The 22,345-nt window shown below is 49.3% G+C and overlaps 1 protein-coding gene across 2 annotated transcripts in view; it reads left to right on the forward strand.

Moving 5' to 3' along the window:
- Nucleotides 1-22,345, forward strand: part of EPHX2 (epoxide hydrolase 2) — a 70,215-nt gene that overhangs the window by 43,921 nt on the left and 3,949 nt on the right. For both annotated transcript variants that reach the window (XM_032389135.1, XM_032389136.1), the window contains 5 exons: nt 1,432-1,543; nt 13,612-13,686; nt 15,671-15,704; nt 17,576-17,678; nt 18,587-18,656. In XM_032389135.1, the coding sequence (XP_032245026.1) occupies nt 1,432-1,543; nt 13,612-13,686; nt 15,671-15,704; nt 17,576-17,678; nt 18,587-18,656 (394 nt within the window). The remainder of the gene's footprint in view (nt 1-1,431; nt 1,544-13,611; nt 13,687-15,670; nt 15,705-17,575; nt 17,679-18,586; nt 18,657-22,345) is intronic.

The raw sequence follows: 22,345 nt of genomic DNA on the forward strand, positions 1-22,345 counted from the left end.
CTTGTTGAAATTATTAATATTTTAGATATATTGTGTCAAATATTAAATTATTTAAATCAACATTAGATTGTAAGTTAATATTAATTAACATATAATTGATATTAAGTACTATTTTAGATTAATCTCACGTGTTTCTTTTTACTCGTTTTAATTGGCTGGTAGAAAATTTTAAATGATATGTGTGGCTCACATTATGCTTCTGTTGGTTGCACTGTTAAACCTCAGCATTGCTTTCCCTGATAATTTCATTTGTCCTAGTTATCCCGTTCCTCCTAGTTTATCTCTCCCCCAGATATTCTCTTCTCCATATTTCTCTTTTGGGAAGGAGTTACCCTAGGATCAGAGTGGGCACGGGATCCCTCACTGATGAGCCAGGCTCACCGTGGTCCTGGCTGCCTTCTGTCAGCCCTGCCTTCATGTGGTCGCTCAGATCTACCCCTCTCTTTTTTTCCTCTCGCTGCCATCCTGCTGCTCTTGGGTGACTAATGCAGTAGTGTGCTGGCCCTCTCCCTGCTTCTGGTGTCCCTCTCTGCCCCCATGTCATGTATCACTGCTTGATACATCACTTCCTGACTGCAACTTCATTCTGTTCCTGCCTTCTTCTCAGAAGCCCTCATGGTTTCCTTGGTTGTCTGCCTCATCGAATCCAGACTCGGGGCCCTTCATGTCCAGGCTCCCACTTGCCTCGCTGGCCTTATTTCACAAGAGGCCCCATTAAACGCTTGGCCTCTGGCCACATAGATTCTTTGTTACATCAAACTCAGCCACAAGCTCTGCCCCCTTCTAGAATTTGCTCATACGACGCCATGATGTTGCCCTTACATATAGTCTCCCCTTCCCTATGCTCTTCCACCCCTAAAAGCCAAGTTCAGATGCTCTCTTTTCCATGAGACCTTCCATGATGCCCGAATCTAGAAACTCTTTGTCTCCTTGAACTCCCATGGTGCTTGTGCTATTCTTATGGCTCATATCACAGTCTGTCTTGTCATGGGTGTATTTGTCTAGCCTTTTTAAATTATAATAAGCTCTTTGAGTATGATTTTATATCCTCTTTCCCCTAGAATATAGCACGGAATTAACACAGAGTTAAGTGAGTGAAGGAAGGAAGGAAGGAAGGAAAAAAATGAATGCATTTTTAGAAACTATAATCTAATTAAGGTTGATATACTGCACATAACGTGTATGTGTGTGTCAGTGTGTCTTTGTCTCAGGCAAGAAGGTGAGAAATACTGCAGTTTAGTGGGAAAAAACCACTGGGCTGGGAGTCAAGAAATCAGAGTGCTGACCCCATTCTCACACACATGGCTAATGTGAGATCTTGTGCACATCCCTTTCCCGCTCCGAGCTTCCGTTTTGATGTGTAAGGTCCTTTCTGGTTCTTACAGACTGTCTTCTTACAGGGTCTGTGTCTTGGTGTCTTTTTTTCCACAGGGCAGTGGCCAGCTTGAATACTCCCTTCATACCGGCAAATCCCAATGTGTCCCCAATGGAGAGGATCAAAGCCAATCCTGTTTTTGATTACCAGCTCTACTTCCAAGAACCAGTAAGTTGGGGACCCTGAGAGCAATGATCCCAGCAAGGTTTTTGTTCTTCTTTCTCCTTTGTCTCCCCTCCTCCCCATTGGCTTGATTTTCTCTCTGCCCTTTAATTTTCCATGGCATTAATCAGAAATGATTTTATACATGGGCTCAGGTGAAACTGGCTCTGTAGCTCAGCTGGTCCTTCCCAGGTGATGACACATTTCTGTGGGTGTGTATTTGGGGTGGCGAGGGGAAGGGAGTGGGAGTGATGGTGCAGTGGATTCTCCTGGTTCTCCAAAATTATGGAGTGGGGTGGGGCTGAGTGCCGGTTTGGAGCTGCCCTCTCTCAGTTCTGTGGCTGAGAGGCTGGTGAAGCCCACTTCTGGTTGGGGACAGCTCCTGGGCTCTTGCTCGGGACCTGGCCCCTCACTTGCTGAGGAGTGTGGTTTGTGATTACAGGAGCAGCAGAGCCTAAAAGACCCGCACCAGGCCCCAAGTGTGCTTTGAGATATGTAGGAGGTTTCTGGGTATCACCTCATGTGCCACAAAGCCCAAGGTGCCCTTCAAAGAGGCCCCTTGGACGCTGGGTTGACACCGGTGATGGGGTGTCACTGCCACCTTCAGGGGGATTCGCTGAGAGCAGCGCTGTGAGTCAGCATCATCTGGCCCTATCTGTAGGGGGCACCTGCCACTCGTCCACTCGTGGACTCTGGACCCCAATGTCCAGCTACATCTGGGTAATTCCAGAGAGGATAAGAGATGCTTCCTGAGCACTCCCAAGAGAGAAGGATGGATTGAATTAATAAAGAACACAAGAACATCCCCCCCCTTCTCTCACCCAGGCCTTGCCCTTGCTGCTCCCAGGAGGTACCATCCCCAGCGAGGGTCACAACCACCCCAGTTACAATTTGGCAAGTAACTCTTCTCTAAGAATGATTTTAGGGGCGCCTGGTGGCTCAGTCGGTTGTCTGACTCTTAATTTTGGCTCAGGTCATGATCTTAGGGTTGTGAGATTGAGCTCCATGCTCAGCGGAGAGTCTGCTTGAGATTCTGCCTCTTCCTCTGCTCCTCCCCCCACCACTATCTAAAATAAATAAATCTCTGGGCGCCTGGGTGGCTCAGTCATTAAGCGTCTGCCTTCTGCTCAGGTCATGATCCCAGGGTCCTGGGGTTGTGGCTCAGCAGGGAGTGTGCTTCTCTTTCTGCGCTTCCCCCCACTTGTGCTCACTCTCTCTCTCTGGCTCTCAAAAATAAATAAATAAATAAATAAATAAATAAATAAATAAAATAAATCTTTAAAAAAAAAAACAGCACACACACACAGAGAACTATTTTAATTGATAAGCTGGTGCCTTGGAAGAGACACTTTCTTTTTTAAAGATTTTATTTATTTATTTATTTATTTGAGAGAGAGAGAGAGATCACCAGGGGAGGGGCAGAGGGAGAGGGACAAGCAGACTCCATGCTGAGCACAAAGCCCGACGCAGAGCTCGATCTCACAACCCTGAGATCGTGACCTGAGCCAAAACCAAGAGTCGGACGCTTAACTGACTGAGTCACCCAGGCACTCCTGGAAGAGAAACTTTTTGATTCAGGCAAGACTCATTCAGTAAGACACCAGAAGGCCCCAGCAACATCGTGAAATGATGCTCCATGTATCAGGTCCTCCACTGAGGCCAGGCCCTACTGTGCCCAGAGTGTGGGAAGTGGTGAGCTCCCTTCGGCTTGAATTAATCAACATGTCTTTAATTAGTTTGAAGTAGTCTTGAGCTTGAAGGATGGATTAGATGGTGTATTAGTCAGCTGGGGCTGCCGTAACAAAGTACCAGAGCCTGGGGGGCATAAACAATAGAATTTATTATCTCATAGTTCTGGAGGCCAGAAGTCCGAGATCAGAGTGACTACATTGTTGGTTTCTTCTAAAGCCTTTCTCCTTGGTCTGTAGATGGCCCCCTTCTTGGTGTGTCCCCCATGGCATTTCCTCTGTGCCTGTGTGTTTCTGTGTTCAGATTCCCTCTTCTTACAAGGACATCGGTCATAGTGGTTGAGGGTCTACTCTAAAGACCTCATCTCCAAATATCGTTACATTCTGAGGCCCTAGGGGTTAGGACTTCCTAGGAATTAGGAGGACACACAGTTCAGCCTGTAACAGGTGGGTAAGGGGGAAACGAACAGTGCCCCTGGTGAGAGAAATGGGAGGACAGGGACAGGATGGGGACAGTGAGGGGAAAGGGTAGGGACGATGAGAAGTGGCCTCTTTGGAAGGCTTGGACAAGTGAGAGAGGAAGGAGGTAAGTGTCCCTGTGGTCTGGACACTAAGCCCTGGGCCTGTAGTTGATGTCAAAAGTAGTAGAGAAGAATCCTTGTAGGCTCATTGCCCGGTCAAAGATGGCCCCATGAAAATTCTTCCAGCTGGATTGGAAGTCAGAATCCCAATGTCAGGTGTGACGTACTGCCTGCCACCCTTTCCCAGGTGTTTGCTTCGCCCCTGTGCATCTCACACTGGAGAAGGCTCTGGTGGTGGGGAGAGAAACAAAGTCTTGGTGGCAGGTGTCTTGGTGGCAGCTGCCTTGGCCTTTGGGAATTGGGGAGGGAATAGGGCCCCACCCAAAACTGGGAAGCTGGTGTCTGGATTCCTCTCACCTCTTATCTGACCCTTTCTCAATCTCTGGCTCTGCTTGGCCCCCACCCTCCAAGAGCCCAACCCCCTCCCGCCGCCCTCTGTGCCCAGAGTATGCCCTTCCAGAGGAACCCCCCCCCCGCACCGCCACAGACCTTTCCATCACCAGTGCCCCATGCTTCATAGTTACTTCTCACCCTCTTCCCTCCACCCTCACCCAGCCCCCATGCCCCAGGTATGGGCAACAGGCCCTCCACACTCAGGCCCCAGCTGCCAGGCTGCACCATATGGGGGACGCAGAGCGCAAGGGAGGGCATGCGCTTTCATGCCCACTCCTTTCTCTTCCACCTTTCTTCCTTTTTCTTTCTCATCCCTTTGGATTCCCCATTCATAAGAACAGAGGTGCCCCTGATGGGGGGGAGGGGTTGAGCATTATAAATACGTTTAAATGTCAGAATGTTTTGACTGGTGTTTCTTAGGAATAATTAATATCCATGAATTCATCTAGCAAATGCTTCTGCATCTTCTCTTGCGTGCCAGTGTCAGGGCTGAGTAACAACAAGTACGGATTGAAACAGTTCTTGGAGGGGCGCCTGGGTGGCTCAGTCGTTAGCGTCTGCCTTCGGCTCAGGTCATGATCCCAGGGTCCTGCTCGGCGGGGAGCCTGCTTCTCCCTCTCGCACTCCCCCTGCTTGTGTTCCCTCTCTCACTGTGTCTCTCTCTGTCACATAAATAAATAAAATCGTAAAAAAAAAACGACAACTTATTGAAACAGTTCTTGGAGAAGCAAGCAGGTGACACATACCTGGAGAATAAGGCAGCCATACAGGACCGGCCTGAAGTCACAGCTTACTCTGGGAACTCGTAAGAAAACACAGGTCACTCTTACCAGAGGAGAGACGTTCGAACTGGCCCTCGGAAGATGAATAATAGGATCTGTGTGGGTGACTAGGAGAGGGAAGGGCATTCTAGCCTGAGGGGACAAAGGGCTGAAAACGCATACGAAACTTGTTTCACTCAGACAAGTTATTTATCTCCCATAAATATCATGGGACATAAGAGAGTTCCAAACAAAATACTCAGTGATCCTGAAGATGGGTTTCAGAACGTCTGGAACATCTTGAAATTGCCTGCACAATGTACTGTATGCATGCATTTTCCCAGGGCAAGAGTTCCTTCCTCATTTCTATTACAACTGTGAGAATTCAGTACAAGCTAGGAGCAGTTGGAGCCGAGGGTCAGGACCTCAAAGAGCTTTAGTTAATGTGGGTTATGTCTACTGGTATTTATCATACTAGATACTGAATATTTAAAATATTTATTATTTCACTTAAAAAATAATAATGTGCCCATGTTAATGTAAATAACACATTTTTTTAGATAATATTTTCCTTCAGAAATTTAATGAGGGGGCACCTGGGTAGCTTAGTCGGTTAAGCGTCCAACTCTTGGTTTCGGCTCAGGTCATGATCTCAGGGTTGTGAGATCAAGTCCCATGTCGGGCTCTGCCCTGAGCGTGGAGCCTGCTTGAGATTCTCTCTCTCCCTCTCCCCCAGGCATATTCTCTCTCTCCTTCTTTCTCTCTCAATAGGTAAGTAAATAAATAAATAAATAATAAAATAAAGTAAAATAAAATAAAAGAAAGCCACGGGCCCAAAATGGCATCACTCAGGTGAAGGCCCCAAGTCAGTAAACCAACACTCAGTACCCAACCTGAGTGCAGTTTCAGCCCCACAAACATAACCTCTAAGCAGTCAACATGGGAATTTCCTGGTCAGCACAAGGAAATCACTGAGAGGCCCCCTCCGTTCCCCTCAGAAGGGTGACCTTGCCTAAAACAATGGATTCTCTGCTGATGCATTTCCTCATTTCCACTCTTTCTCTATCCTTAAAAACCTTTCCTTTTCTGTAGCCCTTTGAGCGCCCTCTGCTGGCCAGACGGGATGCTGTCTGATTCATAAAGCCAAATAGATCTTCAAAACATACTTGGTTGAATTTTTGTTATTTAACAACACACATAACATAAAATTTACCATCTGAACCATTTTTAAGAGTACAGTTCAGTGGCATTAATTACATTCACTTTACCATAAAGCCATCACCACCATCCATCCCCAGAACTTTTTCATCATGCAGATCCAAAACTGTGCCCAATAAACACAAACTCCCCATTGCCTCTTTCCTCCAGCCCCTTGCACCCAGCATGCCACTTTCCGTCTCTGAATCCGACTACTCCAGGAACCTCATAGAAGTGGAGTCATACAGGATTTGTCTTTTTGGGTCTGGATTATTTCACTTTATACAACATCCTCAGGGCTATTCCATGTTGTGGCATGTGTCTGAATTTCGATCCTTTTTAGGACTGAATGATATTCCATTGTACGTGTAGACCATATTTGGTTTATCTGTCCATCCTTCCGTGGACACTGGGTTGTAGCTACTACTTTATTTTTTTTTTTAAGATTACTTATCTATTTATTTATTTGACAAAGGGAGAAGGAACACAAGCAGAGGGAGCGGCAGGGAGAGAGAGAAGCAGTCTCCTCACTGAGCAGAGAGGCTGATCGCAGGGCTTGATCCCAGGACCCTGGGATCATGACCTGAGCCGAAGGCAGACGCTTAATGGACTGAGCCACCCGGGCGCCCCGTAGCTACTACTTTTTTTTGAGCACGGTATGCCAAGTGGTTCTATTCACAAGCGCACTCTGGTGTTCTGTCTTTCAGCTGAGCAGACAGGGGCTCTGGGGGGTTCACTCACTGGCCCAAGCCCAGGTTGACTGGGTTTGACCTAGCTTTGACTTCAAAGCCTACGTGCCTCCCCCTAAGCCCCGCTGGGAGGGAGCTTGGACTTTGTTGTGTGTGCTCATCCAAACAGGGTAGGAAGGAGCAAACCAAGATAAGCTCAAAGCCCCATGGACAAAAGTGACCTCAGGGGAAAGATGCTTATTAACTGCCCCCCCAGCAGGGCAACGTTTTTTGGTTTCAAAGGTTATTATAGTCACTGTGGAAAAATCAGTACCCCTATTGTTATGTTGTAGCTGCTGGGTTTTAAATCGCAGGAAGAGTTTGGAGAACGGTTTTGTTCTATTAAAAAAAAAAAAAAGGAACAAAGCCTCTTGGTAGGGAAATGTTAAATATTCAAATGAGTGAAGGCGTGGTGGGGGGGTGTGGGTGTGGGGCGAATTCAGCTGCTGAGGCTGGTCTGGATGGGCACAGAGCTGGGTCTCAAGGAGAAACCATGCACAGGGGTCCTGCCAGCATGTCTGCTCCTCACTCAGCAACAGGGAAGTCCCTTCCTACCTTGGGCCTGCAGTTTCCTCCGCTGCAAGAGGGTGGTCTAGTTGGATGGTTTTCAAATAGGTAACTGCTTCAAACTGCAGCCGAATTCAGGCCAGTAAATAAAGCATAAAGTGGAGAGCACCTGTTTCACTCAGGGGTGGGTGCTGGAACCCCCTCCCTCCTGCCTCTCTCCTTCCAAACTTGCCCCCACCATGCCCCAGCCAGGAGGAGTCACCATGAGCGCTCAAGGTCACCGTGGATGCATTCAGCCTGAAAAAACCTCCAGACTGGGCCCCGGTGGCCGTCCCTCTCACCTCTCGTTCACATTTGCTGAGCCGGACAGGGTGTGGTTTAGGTAAACCCCAAGTTTAGATTCAGTTCCTCTAGCTCTTTGAACCCTGAGCCAACGTGTTTACTGTCTTGTCCTGCAAATTTGCCAAGTCTGGTGGAAACTAAAATTAAAAGGTGTGTGTGTGGTTTTTTTTGTTCTCAGTGAAGAGCCGACAGGCTTTGCATTTGTATAGTAAGAAAGAGGAGGAGGCAGCTCCGGGCAGCAAAGAAATTTCAGAATCGGCTGGGTAATTTGAACGTGACAAGTTCCATGTTTTAATTCTTAAGATTCTTCACGTCCTTGCTTAGCCTGGGGATATTTCATAGTCCCTCTGCCGCAGAAATCAGAACATGGTTAGTGCATGCCCTCTTCCTGCTGCCAACACTGGACCCTCTTTACTCCTCCTTAATAGTATACGTGTATTTTTATTTTTTGGAAGAAGGGTGTGGGGCATGCACCTGTGTGTGTGGTGTGGGTGTCTGGAACCGTACAGCCGCCGTAGGTGTATATACCAGAGCAAGCCAAAGCCCACTTTTTAGTATTTAACCAGCTGAGAAACTAGATAATAGAGAGCAAATGTGGAGAAAGGAAATTATAGGTAGCAGTCAAGAAGGGCACCCCGACATCCACAAACGATTTTCCTCCTTCTCCCTCACGGTGTTCAGAGTCTCCCTTCATCCCCGGAACACCCACAGTAATGCCCCCGCATCCTGTCCCCCATCAGGCACCAGGCTACGGGGACAGCTGGTGACTTGTTGCTGCCCGTATTTTGTAGATGATTTATGCTTGGTACTTTAAAAAAAAAAGTACTGAGTTGTATAAAATAAAAAGTTGGCTCCGCTTTCCCTCATCTAGAAGTAGCTACTATGAATAGTTTAGTGAGTATTTCCCAGACGGTTTTTTAAAAGATGCTTTTAAGTGTGGCGGGGCGGGGGGCATGCGTATGTGCATATGAGCGTACATGTGATTTTTATAGAACTGGAATCGTGCTGCTTTTTCATTTACTAGAGCGCGGACAGATTTTCCTGCCAATACATGTAGATTTACCTCATCCGTCGCAACGGCTGCTTGATGCTCCAGAATACAGGTGGACCATCATTTATTTAGCCAGGCTGCCCGAGCTCCTGCTTTGATGGACTTGCCTCTTGCTGTCTCCGCTGTCTCGGCAATGAAACCATAGACCCAGTTAAGTGCATCTTCTGAGGCAGAGACCTGTTGTACATCTTGGAAGGAGCAAAAGGGGAGATGAGAGAGGAGAAATCCCACTGGGTAGGGACGCGGGAGGAGGATGTCTCTGGGAGGAGGTCTGAGTTCTAGAAGATGCTGCTATGCCCTCCCAGCTGTAGGAACCTCCCTGGCAGATGAGGTGATTGAGAGCTCCTCCCCTGTCAGCACTCTGGGTGAAGAGTGGGGACAGAACTTGGTCTCCTTCATTGTATGCGACATATCTGGGGTTCCTCGAACAGTGAGTGAAACACGTGCCTGGGGAGGAAGCTGGGCTGGGGGCAAGATCCCGCGCCCTGTGCTCAGCACACCTGTCATCCTGCTGGGGGGCGGGGGGCAGGTGCCCGGGCCCCCTGAACCCAAGGTTACATAGGCCCTAGTCCCTTTCCCTCTTCACCCACCCTCCCAATCACGAGATTTCCTGAAGTGGTGTATTATTTTTCTAGGGCTTCTGTAACAAACTACCACACCCTTGGTGGCTTGAAACAACAGAACTTTATGCTCTTACAGTTCTGGAGGCTAAATTCCGAAATCAGGTTGTTAGCAGGTTTGGTTTCTTCTGGGGGGCCTGAGGGGGGGAATCCATTCCATGCCTGTCTCCTAGCTTCTGGTGGCACCGGAAACCCTCGGCACTCCTTGATTTGTAATCTGTCACTCATCCGAGATCCTGATGGTCTCATCCACACAGACTCCATTGCCGTACAAGGTCACATTCACAGGTACTGGGTATTAGATCCTTGGACATGCCTTTTTGGGGACCAGTCCTCAACCCACTCTAGTGGCATGTGGTAACACTGGGGTATGAATAAAAATGTATCTCACCAAAAACTACATTTCTTTCATTGGTTCTTCAGGTCAATTTTAAGGATCAGATTGAGGAGTGTGACAAGATATCCACACAGACATGTTTATCCAGCAGTGGGAAATAGGTCTCAGGAGTAAGGACAAAGTGAAGGATACTAATCTGGAAGGCACAGAAAGCAAGGAGAAGAGAATTAGAAGTTTCCTCATAGCTATGAGCTTCTGTGGTTTCAAGTTTAAAATAGAGAGAGGGAGGAGGCCGAGGTGGTTAGTTGGAAAGGCCAAGAAATTCTGATGAATTCTCCCAGGTGTGGGTTTCCTTACACTTCTAGTCATTCACACCGTAAGAAGTACCCCTTAAACAGCCTCCGAGTACTCTTGACACAAAGCTCCAGGATTCATGGAATTCCAAAGGCTTTGTTCTGGGAGCTTCTTTTTGAACCCAGAGCTGTCTTCAGTTTGCCTGCCCCCTGATAGCTTTGGGTCATAAGACAGCGGATTCTACCATTTGTCTCTGTTCTGTAGGTTACTGCTCAGCCCCGCCGCAAGCTGGGGCGAATATGAGCTCGTGGTGGAGAGCAGAAAAATAAAAGCCACAATCATTTAGAAGGCACGCCCACCAAAGTCTTTCTCTCCTATTCTGGTCTCCTTTTTTCCTCACTTCCCTTTCTCCTTCCTACCCACCTGGGACCTACTATTACCATGCTACGACCATGGGAACAAAAATATGAATAAGATACGGTGTGTGTCCATAAGAGACTCACAGGCTGGTGAGGGGACCAGATCCCAAAATAGACATTTCTGGTGCAGTCCAGTAACTTTAAAGATGGGGATACTATTAGTGACAATAATTACCATTTATTGGCATTTCAGAAATAGGCATTATCATTATCTTGTAGAATCCTTACAAAACTCCCATTTTATAGATGAGGAAATTGAGGCTTCAAAATATTAAGTTGCCCAGTTAAGTATCAGGACAGGGACTTGCAGTCTTGTTTGCTGGATTCCAAAGTCCATGCCCTAAGGGCTCCACTCAGGAGCACAGAGGGTGGAGCCCCTCCCTCGGGGCAGGCAGGAAGCTTGTCATTGGTCTGTGGGACTTAAAAATATGGTATCACCTTTAAAACTTACAGAGTCAGATGATACCAGCAGGGCACATGACCAGAGTACAAATGTTATCATCTTCTCCCCTTTCTGGCCCTCACCTTTGTCCTCGTTCTCCCTGTTGATCTGATCTACTTTCATGTGGGTGGACAGACTTATTTACCTTTTTGATCCCTTTGATCCCTTTGATTTTTTACTGACCCATTTGGCATCCATCTGCTCTTCTAAGGACAATTTGCGGGTCAAAGCCCTGTCCAGACCTCTGCGCCTGTGGAGACTCCTCCAGACCCTGGGCTCGTGAACAGCAGCGGTTTCTGGGATGAGGACGGCTCCCAGTAAATAAAAGCGATGACCCATATGACAGGCAGGGCTGACCGAGGCTTTTATCGATCACTTAAAATATACTTCCTTCCGTGGCTTTTTTCTTGCCGTGCCGTTTGATCGCAGAGCAGAAGGTCACGACCGCATCTCCATCATAATTGAATCTGACAAATGGGAGGGGGGTTGTAATGAACACATCGGCATTGCTCGCATCAGAAAATCTCAAACTGCAGACCCAGCGCTGCGGAAGATAAATGTTTCCTTTCGTGCCTGCTGCCTTCTCATAGATCCAGAGCCCTCACCGTGTCGATGTGCAGAACAAACGAAGTGCTGTATCGCGGGGCCTCTTAATGTGTGCAGGGCGGGGAGGGCCGCGGGTCACTAGAACGCTTTAGAGACCTGGCCTATAGCACCGTCCTCTCAGAGAACATGAAGGGGAGGAGAGGAACCAACATGCAGGTTCAGCCCCTGCTTGTCCTACGACCAGTCACAGATGCTCCCAAGTGGATGCTTCCCTGCCCTCAGGGTGGCCTGAGGGGGCCACGCTAAAGCACTATGGGATCCAACAAGAATACAGTTATTTTATTGGGATGGCTGAAGGCAGGACTCTGTGGACAAGGCAGTTTTGGGGACAGGTGTTGAAGGTTCTTTGAAGGCCACACTAAGGGAACTAGGTGTCCTTTTTTTTTTTTTTTTTTTAAGATTTACTTATTTTAGAGAGCATGGGGGGAGAGGGAGAGAATCTCAAGCAGACCCCCCCCACCCCCGCTGAGTGCGATGGGGGCTCAATCTCAGGACCCTGAGGTCATGACCTGAGCCAAACCCAAGAGTCTGAAGCTTAACCGACTGCGCCCTCCAGGCGCCCTGGGAGCTAGGTGTTCTTGATGGAAGTTCCAGTCTGCTAAATCAGGGAGCTGGGAAAGTAAGGGTGCCCACTCAGAAAACATTCTGTGGTCCATTTCACCTGGTGTCTAGGCACGTTCAGGTGAGCCCCTGGAAAGCAGGAGAAAGAAGTAGATTGGCACTGGGTTATAGACTGAATGTGTCCTCCCCAAGTCACATATTGAAATCCTGATCCTCACTGTGAGGGTGTCAGGAGATGGGACCTTTGGGGGGCGATTAGGTCATGAGGGTAGTGCCCTCGTGAATGGGAGGAGCGTCCTCTCCAGAGGAGAGCTCCCTCGCCCCTTCTGGCATGTGAGGGCATGGTCAGAAGACAGGGAGTCTGCGGGCTCCTTGATCTCAGCCTTCCTAGCCTCCAGCCTGAGAAATGAATGTCTGTTTACAAGCTCCCAGGTGTATAGGATTCCGTTCCGGCAGCCGGAAGGAACTAAGACACCGCCATACTCTTTCTCAGTGTCCTGCCATAGCACTGGTCTCCTCGGGACTGTGTTGGGGAAGGATCTTGATTCTTTCCGAGCAGTTGCCCTGGGGTGGGGGTGGGGGGGTCTCTGCCTCGGGGACAGATATCTTTCTTTGCACAGGTTTTATAACAGCTTTCAGGTCCAAGGGCGTTCAATTTCCAGAAAAGAAAGACTGGGTTAAAATATTCCTTTTATGCCCTAAAAAATCACGTCCCGGGAGACTAGCCAGTAGATTAGCATCCACTGATGGATCTCGAAGCCCTTTGCCACCCCGTTTTAGTGTCTGTACGTGCTCCTAGATGGAGGATTTGGGTAAGAAGGGGAGGTGGGGAGCTGAGGAATCCAGACCCTGAGTTTCCAGCAAGAGAAGGGGCCCAGTATCTATGGAACAGATGAAGCAAGTTCCAGTCAGAGACCTGGAAATGACCAAAGAACCATGTGTTAGGTTAGGCATCATGTGTAATAACGCTCCCATGAGCGGGGAGACCTGGTAATCTGTCACCACAAAGGATATGGGTCCCAGCTCTTCCCAAGGCAGCCTTGCTGCCCTGACCTTTGGGAAACAATCCATGGGCAGGGAATAATAATCGGTCTATAATAATTTAGGCCCAACTCAAAGAGGTTGGGTTTGAAGTTACCATAGCAAAATGAGATGCGTGAATGGAACAACTTTTGGCTTTTCCACTTGGCTTCTCGGAATCCTTGGAACCGTCCCCTCACCAGCAACTACTCCTGTCCAGCCCTCCCCCAGTCCCTTAAAGGGCTTATTACAAGTAAGACATACTCACTGTAGGAATTTTGAAAAACAGAAGAAAGCAACAACCATAAACCCACTTTCCGGGGGGGACCGCTGTTAGCATCTTGTGTTTTATTTGAAGCTTTTAAAACATGTGTTTCAACGGAAAATCCAAACTAATGCACTTCTAATGAAACGTGGGCTGGATGGGACGGAGGTTGGGAGCTTCCGGCTTTTGGTCAGATCAGGGAGGGCTCTGGTTCCCAAGATTTCTGCAGAGTCCTTCCTTTTGCTCTCTTGATTTGTTTTAGGGAGTGGCTGAGGCCGAACTGGAACAGAACCTGAGTCGGACTTTCAAAAGCTTCTTCAGAGCAAGTGATGACATGGTGAGTGTTGCAGGGGGTGGGAAGGCGGGGGGGGGGGGGGGGGGGGGGGAGGGGGGGGGAGGAATGGGGAGCTGCAGAGGTTCGAAGGCCTCTGGAAGGCTTCCCTGGGAGGGAAGGGTCCTGGGGTGTGGCAGGGTCTGGAAATGAACAATGTGGCCTTCTTTTCTTTGACTTCTGTAGTCAGGGTCATCGAGGTCCTCACTCGACCGCTCCCCTTGCCATGGGGAAAGGTTACATCCTCCCTGTCCCACACCAGTAGGGCTTTGGGATGAAGATCAGAGAAGGATTATAAAGGATTTTAATAGCAACAGTTGAGAAGTTGTGCTGTGACTGCTGCTACCATTTGCACACGCAGAATTGTTTATCCAAGTCCTAAATCAATTGATACCACTAACCCTTGTCTTGAAAAGGAGCCTAGAACACTTTTAACTCCATAACCCCAGCCAGCTGTCTTTTTTTTTTTTTAAGATTTTATTTATTTATTTGAGAGGGAGGGAGAGCACAGAGAGGGAGAGAGAGGGAGAAGCAGACTCCCCACTGAGCAGGGAGCCCGATGTGGGACTCGATCCCAGGACCCTGGGATCATGACCTGAGCCAAAGGCAGACGCTTAACCGACTGAGCCACCCAGGCGCCCCGCCCCCACCCCAGCCCGCTGTCTTGTGTGTGGGTCGTCCTGTCACTCCCGTGTTTGCCAGCACCTTTGCTGGTCACCCCTGGCATTTCGCTTTCTGTTTCGTGCAATTTCTTCCTCACCGAAGTACCTTCTTAGGTAGTTCTCTCTCTGAGAGTCTGTTAATAATAAACTTATAATTTTTGGCCTGAGAATATTTTTATTTTGATCTTCAGTCCTGTAGACTAGTTCATCCAAGGATGGAATTCTAGGTAGAAGCTTCTGTCATTGCTTATTAAAAATCAGCCCGAGGTCTGCCCTCCTCCTTTCTGTAGTGATGTCTAATCGGCAGTTCAATACATCTTCGAAGTTTTCTTTTTAATTTCCACAAACAGGGTTTTTGTTTATGTATGAAAGTTGTATTTGGCTCTTTCTCAAATCGTTCTAATCTTTTGTGAGAGAGTCTTGTGTTCTAGTTCCTTCTTTTATGTCTTTAATCATGTTAAGCATACTTATTTTTTTCATTCTCTCTCTCTCTTTCTCTGAAAGTCCTATTACTTGATATTGTTGGAGACTCTGATTTTACTGTTTGCTGTGTTTGCTGTCTCTTGCAAAGGGGCCTGTGTGTGCGTGAAGGGTGTGGGGGTGTGGCGGAGTGTTCTGAAATTTTGCTTTGCGAGCTCATCTTCAGCAGCCCTGAAACTGCACCAATCTGCTTCCGCTGGGCTTGAGAAAAAATCCTCCTGTGCTTTAGCATTTGCTGCCTCTGCCAGGCGTCCCGGGGGCATTACCAGCCCAGGCCCACTTTTCTTGTTGTTTACCTCACATCTTGGGGGTTTCCAGGTCCTGTAGGTAGAATAGGTTTGAACCTGACCACCTATGAAGGCAGGCTTATAGCTATGAATTCCTAGGGGAGCTTTTGTGGTTTCCTCTTCGTACCAAACTGAAATGGAACAAGTCCTTTGACATTGCTCCACGTGAGGGCTGGATTTTTTTCTAGCCCACCCTTTCGCCAAGGACTGCAGATTTCCTGGGTGTGCAGTAGAGGGGTGGAGAGTATCTCCTGTTTCACTTCCCACCCGCCATTGGTCTAAGGTCTCATCTCTTGTTCCCATGGGTTGTGTCAACCCAAGTTCTTACGTGACCAAGGCCTGGAAGCACCCAGGAGCAGCCTAGGTACAGAGCTTTGGTTGTTAACCACCTCGGCTCTGACCCCCGAAGATGTCTCTAGCTCTCTTGGGAGTTGAGCATGTTTGTGTGACCTGATGGCACTCGTAGGCCTTTGGTTGTGACAGGGTTTACACGTGACCTGTTTCAACGTTTTTCCTTTACTTCATCCATGACGAACTTTCTAACCTTCCTTTTCCTTACAGGCTTTTCTCAGCGTGAGCCGAGTCCGTGAAATGGGTAAGAGAGATTTTTAGGAGGGAGGGGGGACAGGAGGCTCATGGAAAGAATCAGCTGAAGGTTAAACAAGTGTCCATCTGACTGCTCTGAGCAGAACCATTCTCCCCACCCCCCCCACCCCCCCGCTCCAGCTCTGAACTGTGACTTAACATAGGCCCCCACTGGTGAATAGCGCTCACCTTAGCCCTGGGCTGACCACACGGCCTTGGTTCCTGCCGCCCCAGGGAACTTTGGGTCCACGATCTTAAACCATAAGAGCTTAGAGGAATCTTAGAGCTCATCAGGGCAATCCCACCCTCTGCTGATAAGGACCAAGACCTAAGATAGGGACTGACCTTTGCAGGATCACCTGGTGCACACGGAGCCCAAGTCAGCTAGACCCCAAGCCAGAACTCCTCTGGTCATAATCCACTGGCCTTTCCTCTATCCCTATCTTGCTTTCCCGTCATTTCCAGTTCCCCCACATGAAGACCATCTTTGTTCTCCCTCCTGGGTTGGATGTAAGTGCAGAGTCGAAGCCGAGAGCAGTTAGGAGCTCATCCCCGTGGTGCCCAGATCCAGCACTGCTCCCACAGAACCTTGCTTTTGCCCCCACACGGTGGCCTTGCCAGCATGCACTCGTGTTAATAAAGACGATCGCTACCCCTTGTTTGAGCACCTACTGTGTGCATCAAACACGGGCCTGGCCCCCTGGAGATCTATTCTTTATCATCCTCATGACAGCCTTTAAAAATCCCATTGTTACCACTATTCTACAGGTGAGGAAAATGGATCTCGGAAGAGTTAAGGTATTTGTTCAAAGGGGCGAGGCTGGTCTTAAACTCCTCCTACGCTAAAGGCCATACTCCTCTCACTGGTCAAGAACGCCTTCTCCCTCCTTCCCTCCCTCTCTCCCTCCCTCCCTGTCACGCAGTCACTTGTTCATTCCTTCATTCCCCGAGCATGTGGAGCCCACGCTTGATGTGAGGCAGGGGCGGATAGCTAGATGCACAAAGCACAGCCGCTGCCTTAGCGTGGCAGACAGCAGTGGTCACGGGAGGAGAGCAGGTGGGGGCTCTTACAGAGGTGCTGAGTGAGCCAGGAGCCCCACGCCGGGTCAGGGAGGCGCCCTGATCACATACCCCATTGATACATCTCACAAAAGTCTCCATCACCCAGTTCCTATGCTTCTGAGGCTTCAAGAGCCTGAAAATGGTGAGTCAGCCCTGTTCAAGCGCCAGTGTTACTAGCCCTTGTGGCTGTCCCCTGTGAAATAGCAGCGGTCCCCAGGCTGCCCATTGTCATCGCAAGGTGGCCGCCAAGGGGACTGGGGACTGTCAGGACACAGGGTACACCTCTGAGGACAAGATAGGAAACCACAGTGTGCAGAGGATCATGAGCACCAGAAGGCAACAGAATGCGTGCTCCCTGTCCTGGATTTTCCTCCAGCCTAAGAGAAAAATCAGAGCACGCACTTCTGAAAATTCTGAGAATCAGTGGAGGTATCTAAAGAGGGACGTTATTAGTTAGGCCATTTAGAAAAGGTTTAGTGGCGGGGGAGAGGGTAGCTGGAGGGCTGGTGGGACCTGGTAAACAGTAAATAGTGTCATCCTGGAATTACGTCGTGAGTTTTTGAGGAAAGGGATATGGTTTGTCCCAAAGTTCATCCTGGAAGGGGAGGTCTGTGTGTGTGATATCACTGGGTTCCAGAACGACAGCCAGGCTCGTTGTGGAGAGAAAAAGAGAATGAATGAAGGAACACGAGACCCTTCCCTGTGAGTTCAGATGTGACAGGAGAGGCAGTTCGGTGCCCAGCCTCAGTTGGGAACACGCCGGAGTTAGGACTCGGGTGCCTGGCCCCGGGCTGGGAGCGAACAAGTGGCTGTTTGCAGGAGGACTCTTAGTGAGCGCCCCAGAAGAGCCCAGCCTCAGCAGCGTCGTCACTGAGGAGGACATCCGGGTCTATGTGCAGCAGTTCCGGAAGTCCGGTTTCAGGTAAAGACAACAGTGCCCCAAACACAGTAGAGAGCCCATCGGCCAAGAGGGGCTCTTCTGCTCTCAGGGTACAGGGTGAGGCCTGGCTGTCCCTCCTGTGAATGTGTGGCCAGCTTCTGCTTGAACACCTCCGGTGTCAGGAGGCTCACTCCTGAAGATACTCGGCCTGCTCTAGTGTAGGATAACTCAGCTTGCTTCCCCTTATGCTGATAGGCCCCCTCAGAACAGATGGTTAAAAACATTTTTTCAGTCATAACCCCTGAGAGGACCAGAGGACAGCTCTGGGTTCTTTCTTCAGAAAAACACAAAGCCTACCTAAACTCAGAAGTTGCATGTATCTTCAGAGGAGGGTTATCGACCTCTCTTGTTCTTGGTGTTTGTTGGTTGGTTGGTTTGTATTGAGGATTGGGAGAGTATTCAGGTCCGGGCCTGGCTGTCCTTACCTGTCCAGAGAGGCCTCTTTGAGCCCCCTCCCTATATCCCAGTGGAAAGAGGGTGCGTCCGCACCATATCCACCTCACAAAGTCCCTCTTCAGTAGGTTCCGGGGCCGGGGAGTGGTTTCTAGATGGTGAGGGAACGAAACAAAGCTCCCCATTATCTAACACGACAGCCCTCAGAGAACGTGGCGAGCCCTGCAGGGCCAGCTTCTGTGTGTTTCGGGAAGCCCCCTTCAGAGGCTGTCTCGGCCGAGCCCTGAATGCCTGCACTAGGCCTCGCTCCTTAAAGCCTAGCAGGTGTGTTGGGCAACCAGATGGGAACCCTGGGCTCTGTTCTCTTCCCCTCCTGCAGCAACCTTTGCTCCCACTGGGAAGACTGGCTCTGCGCGGAGCTGGCTCCCTGGGAGGTCTGCAGCAGAGTCCTCTACTAAACTTTCTTGTTTTTGTTGCCTGATCTTCCCCACCCCCAGAGGTCCCCTAAACTGGTATCGAAACATGGAGCTGAACTGGCAGTGGGGCTGCAAAGCTGTGGGATGGAAGGTGAGTGCTGGTTCAGTGTGGTTCAGTGTGGTTGCGCTCCCCTATGAACCCCTCTCGGGGCTTCTCATTGGCCCAGTGAATCTGCCCTTGGGTCAGAGCTGGGGTGGGGGGGATGGGCGGGCCAGTCTGACTTGCCGTCTTTCTCCTTTCTGTCCTTTCCCTCCACTCAAGGGGGTCCTCGAGGACTTTTGCTGATGCTTTCCTTGGAATGGTTGAGGGTGGCATTGGGGCAGGACAGGGGTCTGGCCAGGTGACTGCAGCGCTGCCATGGAAGGCCCCAGGTCTCCTGACCGTGCCCCAGGTCAGGGCCGCAGAAAGTCCAGGATGACTCCCAAAGCGGAGGAGAATCACGGAGCCCCCATTTCACAGAGGAGCGTGAGGTGCTCTCAGAGAGACAGGCTTTAGCCCTGGCTGTGTCACCTCACCCAAGTCAACCTGAGTCTCAGTGTCCTCGTTTGCCAAGCAGAAGATGCGTTTCCAGTCTCTGGGTCTGCAAAGGGAATAGAGGTAGGCCCCGCTTTTTGAAAGTTCGCTTTTACGGAAGACCTACCTTAGTAGTGGGTTTTCGCGAACCGAAAGAAATCCAAAGAGGATTTTTGCTTTTAGAAAAAAAAGGCAAAAAGCAGAAATAGCATTCAGCATTTCTTTTGCAGTGAGTCATTATAGAGGCAGTTCACAAGCCAGAGGGGTCCTGCCAAGCCCCTTCCCAGGAACTCCCCTTAGCATCTCCGCATCAAGCTGCCGTAGCTTTGAACCCTGTCTCTGAGCATCTGGCCTTGACATTGCTCTCTTTTGTGCATCCGTTAGCAAGATGTTTCCTAAGGTATCAGAAAAGCCAAAAAGAGGGTCTGGGAAAGTTCAAAAATTTTTTCATATAAATTAATGGTGATTGCTTCTTCGCCTTACACAATTTTGGCTTACGGGAGTTTTCACAGAATGCTCTACTTTTGGGGAGCGGGGGAAACGTGTAACAGGTCCCCAGGTTACACTCATAATGTTAAAAAAAATATGGGAAATTTCATTTTTGCGTTCCTCAGCTCACTCAATCACCCTGGTTATCTCGTTGATTCACTAAAACATGAGCATGCTCTATGTGCCAAGCACTGGGCTGGACCTTAGGGATCCCATGGCGGTTAAAACAGATGAGGTCCTGGGCACCTGGGTGGCTCAGTTGGTTAAGCTACTGCCTTCGGCTCAGGTCATGATCCCGGAGTCCTGGGATCGAGTCCCACATCGGGCTCCCAGCTCAGCGGGGAGCCTGCTTCTCCCTCTGACCCTATCCCCTCTCATGCTGTTTCTCTCTCTCTCTCAAATAAATAAATAAAATCTTTTAAAAAAAAAAAAAAAAAAAAAACAGATGAGGTCCTGACCTCGTGGGGTGATGTCTTGAGGCAATAGGACATGGAACACAGTAGTTAAGATCAGGCTGGGCAGCAACTCGGCCTGGGATCTAATCCCTGTGTGACCTTGGGTAAGGTACCTAACCACTCTGTTCTCCATTGCTGCTTCTGGACTATGGGAATGACAAGAATAGTGCTTACCTCTTAGGTGGGTGTAAGGATAAACTGGGTTGATGCCCGCAAAATGCTTAAACCAGCGCCTAGCACATACTAGTAGTTCCATTCAGGCTCATTATCTTTGTCTCTCTCATCTGTGACTGACCAAAATGACAAAACCACAGTTTGATAGGCAAAAATCTCTCCCAGCATGGAGGGACATAATGACAGAGTCTTTGGGAAGGTAACACCAGGGGTGCCAATGTTGGAAACCCCGTTCTTCTGCAGCTGCCTCCCAGATCTTCCTCCTCCCCACCTCCTCTCATGCCCCCACGACCAGTTTACATTGTGACTTGGAATATTCTAGAGTCTACAGCAGCCTCAGGATGAGTTTCTGCAACAAAATCACGTTTGAGCATCCCTGGCTCTTCCTCGTCTGGTAGAGGGGATGCAGTGAGAAGCCCATGGTTTTGCACGTAGGGAAGAAACAGTTGGGCGAGTCCCTTAGGCAGGGACAAACCGATGCTGTTTGAAAATTGTAATGGTGGAGGGAGAACCAAGAGGCTAGAGGAGGCTTTCTCCAGCCCACAGTGTCCCATATGTCAGCAGACGAAAGTAAAGTAATTTCTGCCACCGCTAACACTGATAATGGTTGGGGCTGACCCGTTCATTCTGGAATCCTGGCTGACCTTTTTAAGCATTCATTGAATTCAAAGAAAAGGAATATTGATCTCCGTCCAAGGGCATCTTTCCTCCTTCCTGGTGTCATCTCTTCCATTCTGTTAACAACCAAAATTCAACTGAGTAAATTTGAAGATCTAATTGGCTTTATTAAATGATTCCTGGATGGGGCAGCATCCCATCTAGCACGGAGAGGGGCGCTGAGGAGCTGTACCAAGGGGAGAGTTTTTATAGGTAGGAGGGGGTGGCTAGAAAGTTCTAAGCAAAAGAAAAGAGAGGATTGTTTCAGGCAAGGTCACCTTCCCTTAGGGGGAAGGGCAGGGGTCTTAAGCACGTTCCCTCCCCTTCGTATGGGGTGGGGGGGACAGAGAGGGCCCACGTGACAGATAACCTCATCAGTGCTAATCAAAAAAATTCCTGCCTCAAGGTGCCTGGGTGGTTCAGTCGATTAAGCATCTGCCTTCGGCTCAGGTCATGATCCCAGGGTGCTGGGATCGAGCCCCATGTCAGACTAGCTGCTCAGTGGGGAGTCTGCTTCTCCCTCTGCCCCTCCCCCTGCTGGTGCTCGCTCTCTCGCTCTCTCTCTCTCTCTCTCGATCACTCTTTCTCTCTCAAATAAATAAATAAAATCTTAAAAAAAAAAATTCCTGCCTTACCAGTTAAGACATTTCTGGAGGAGGTTGGAACTGCAATTAGGTTAGGTATTAAGCTCCAGTTTAGTAATTTGGCCTGGCCCAAGTGACATCATTGGGGCCTACGGGTTTCTTTTCACAGTTCTGTGAGTATCAGTCACACAGAGTGGGCCAGCACGCATGTTCTTACGTACACACACATGCACACAAAACCCGCATTGGTCACTACACTGTTGACTCCGTCTGTATTAGAAAAACCCAGTCTTGTCCTTCTGTGTGTCTCCTTTACTTTTACACAAAACGCTTCACCCCGCTGACACTTCTGGTCACCAGATATATGGGGGTTCCCCCCCACCAAGCAATTCTCTTCCACACCAGTTGGGTGTCCTATAATTCAAATCCATTCTGACACTGTCTCCCCAGAGGTAGCGCCGGATCCCGCAGGCAAGGGTCCCCCAAGACTGCCCCCACTTCAGATGCCAATCACAAGTCCAGCTTGTCACCTGTGCTTCTCACTGATTGGTGGTACATCTGAAGTTCCCATGACTCCCTCCTCAGATTCAACTAATTTGCTAGGGCAGCTCACAGAACTCAGGGAGCACATTTGCCAGTTTATTAAAGGAGATGACAAAGGATACAGATGAACAGCCAGAGGAATGGGTACATAGGGTGAGGTCTGGGAGGGTCCCAAGCAGAGGGGCTTCTGTGCCCGCAGGAGTTGGGGGTGCATCACCCTCCCAGTGTGGATGTGTTCACCAACGTGGAAGCTTCCTGAACCCCATCCTATTGGTATTTGGGGGGGCTTTATGGAGGCTTACTCATGTAGGCACAATCAATTATTAACTCCATTTCCAGCCCCTCTGCCCTCTCTAGAGAATGG

The sequence above is a fragment of the Phoca vitulina genome, unplaced genomic scaffold (assembly GCF_004348235.1).
Source record: "Phoca vitulina isolate PV1807 unplaced genomic scaffold, GSC_HSeal_1.0 scaffold53, whole genome shotgun sequence".
Lineage (NCBI taxonomy): Eukaryota > Metazoa > Chordata > Mammalia > Carnivora > Phocidae > Phoca > Phoca vitulina.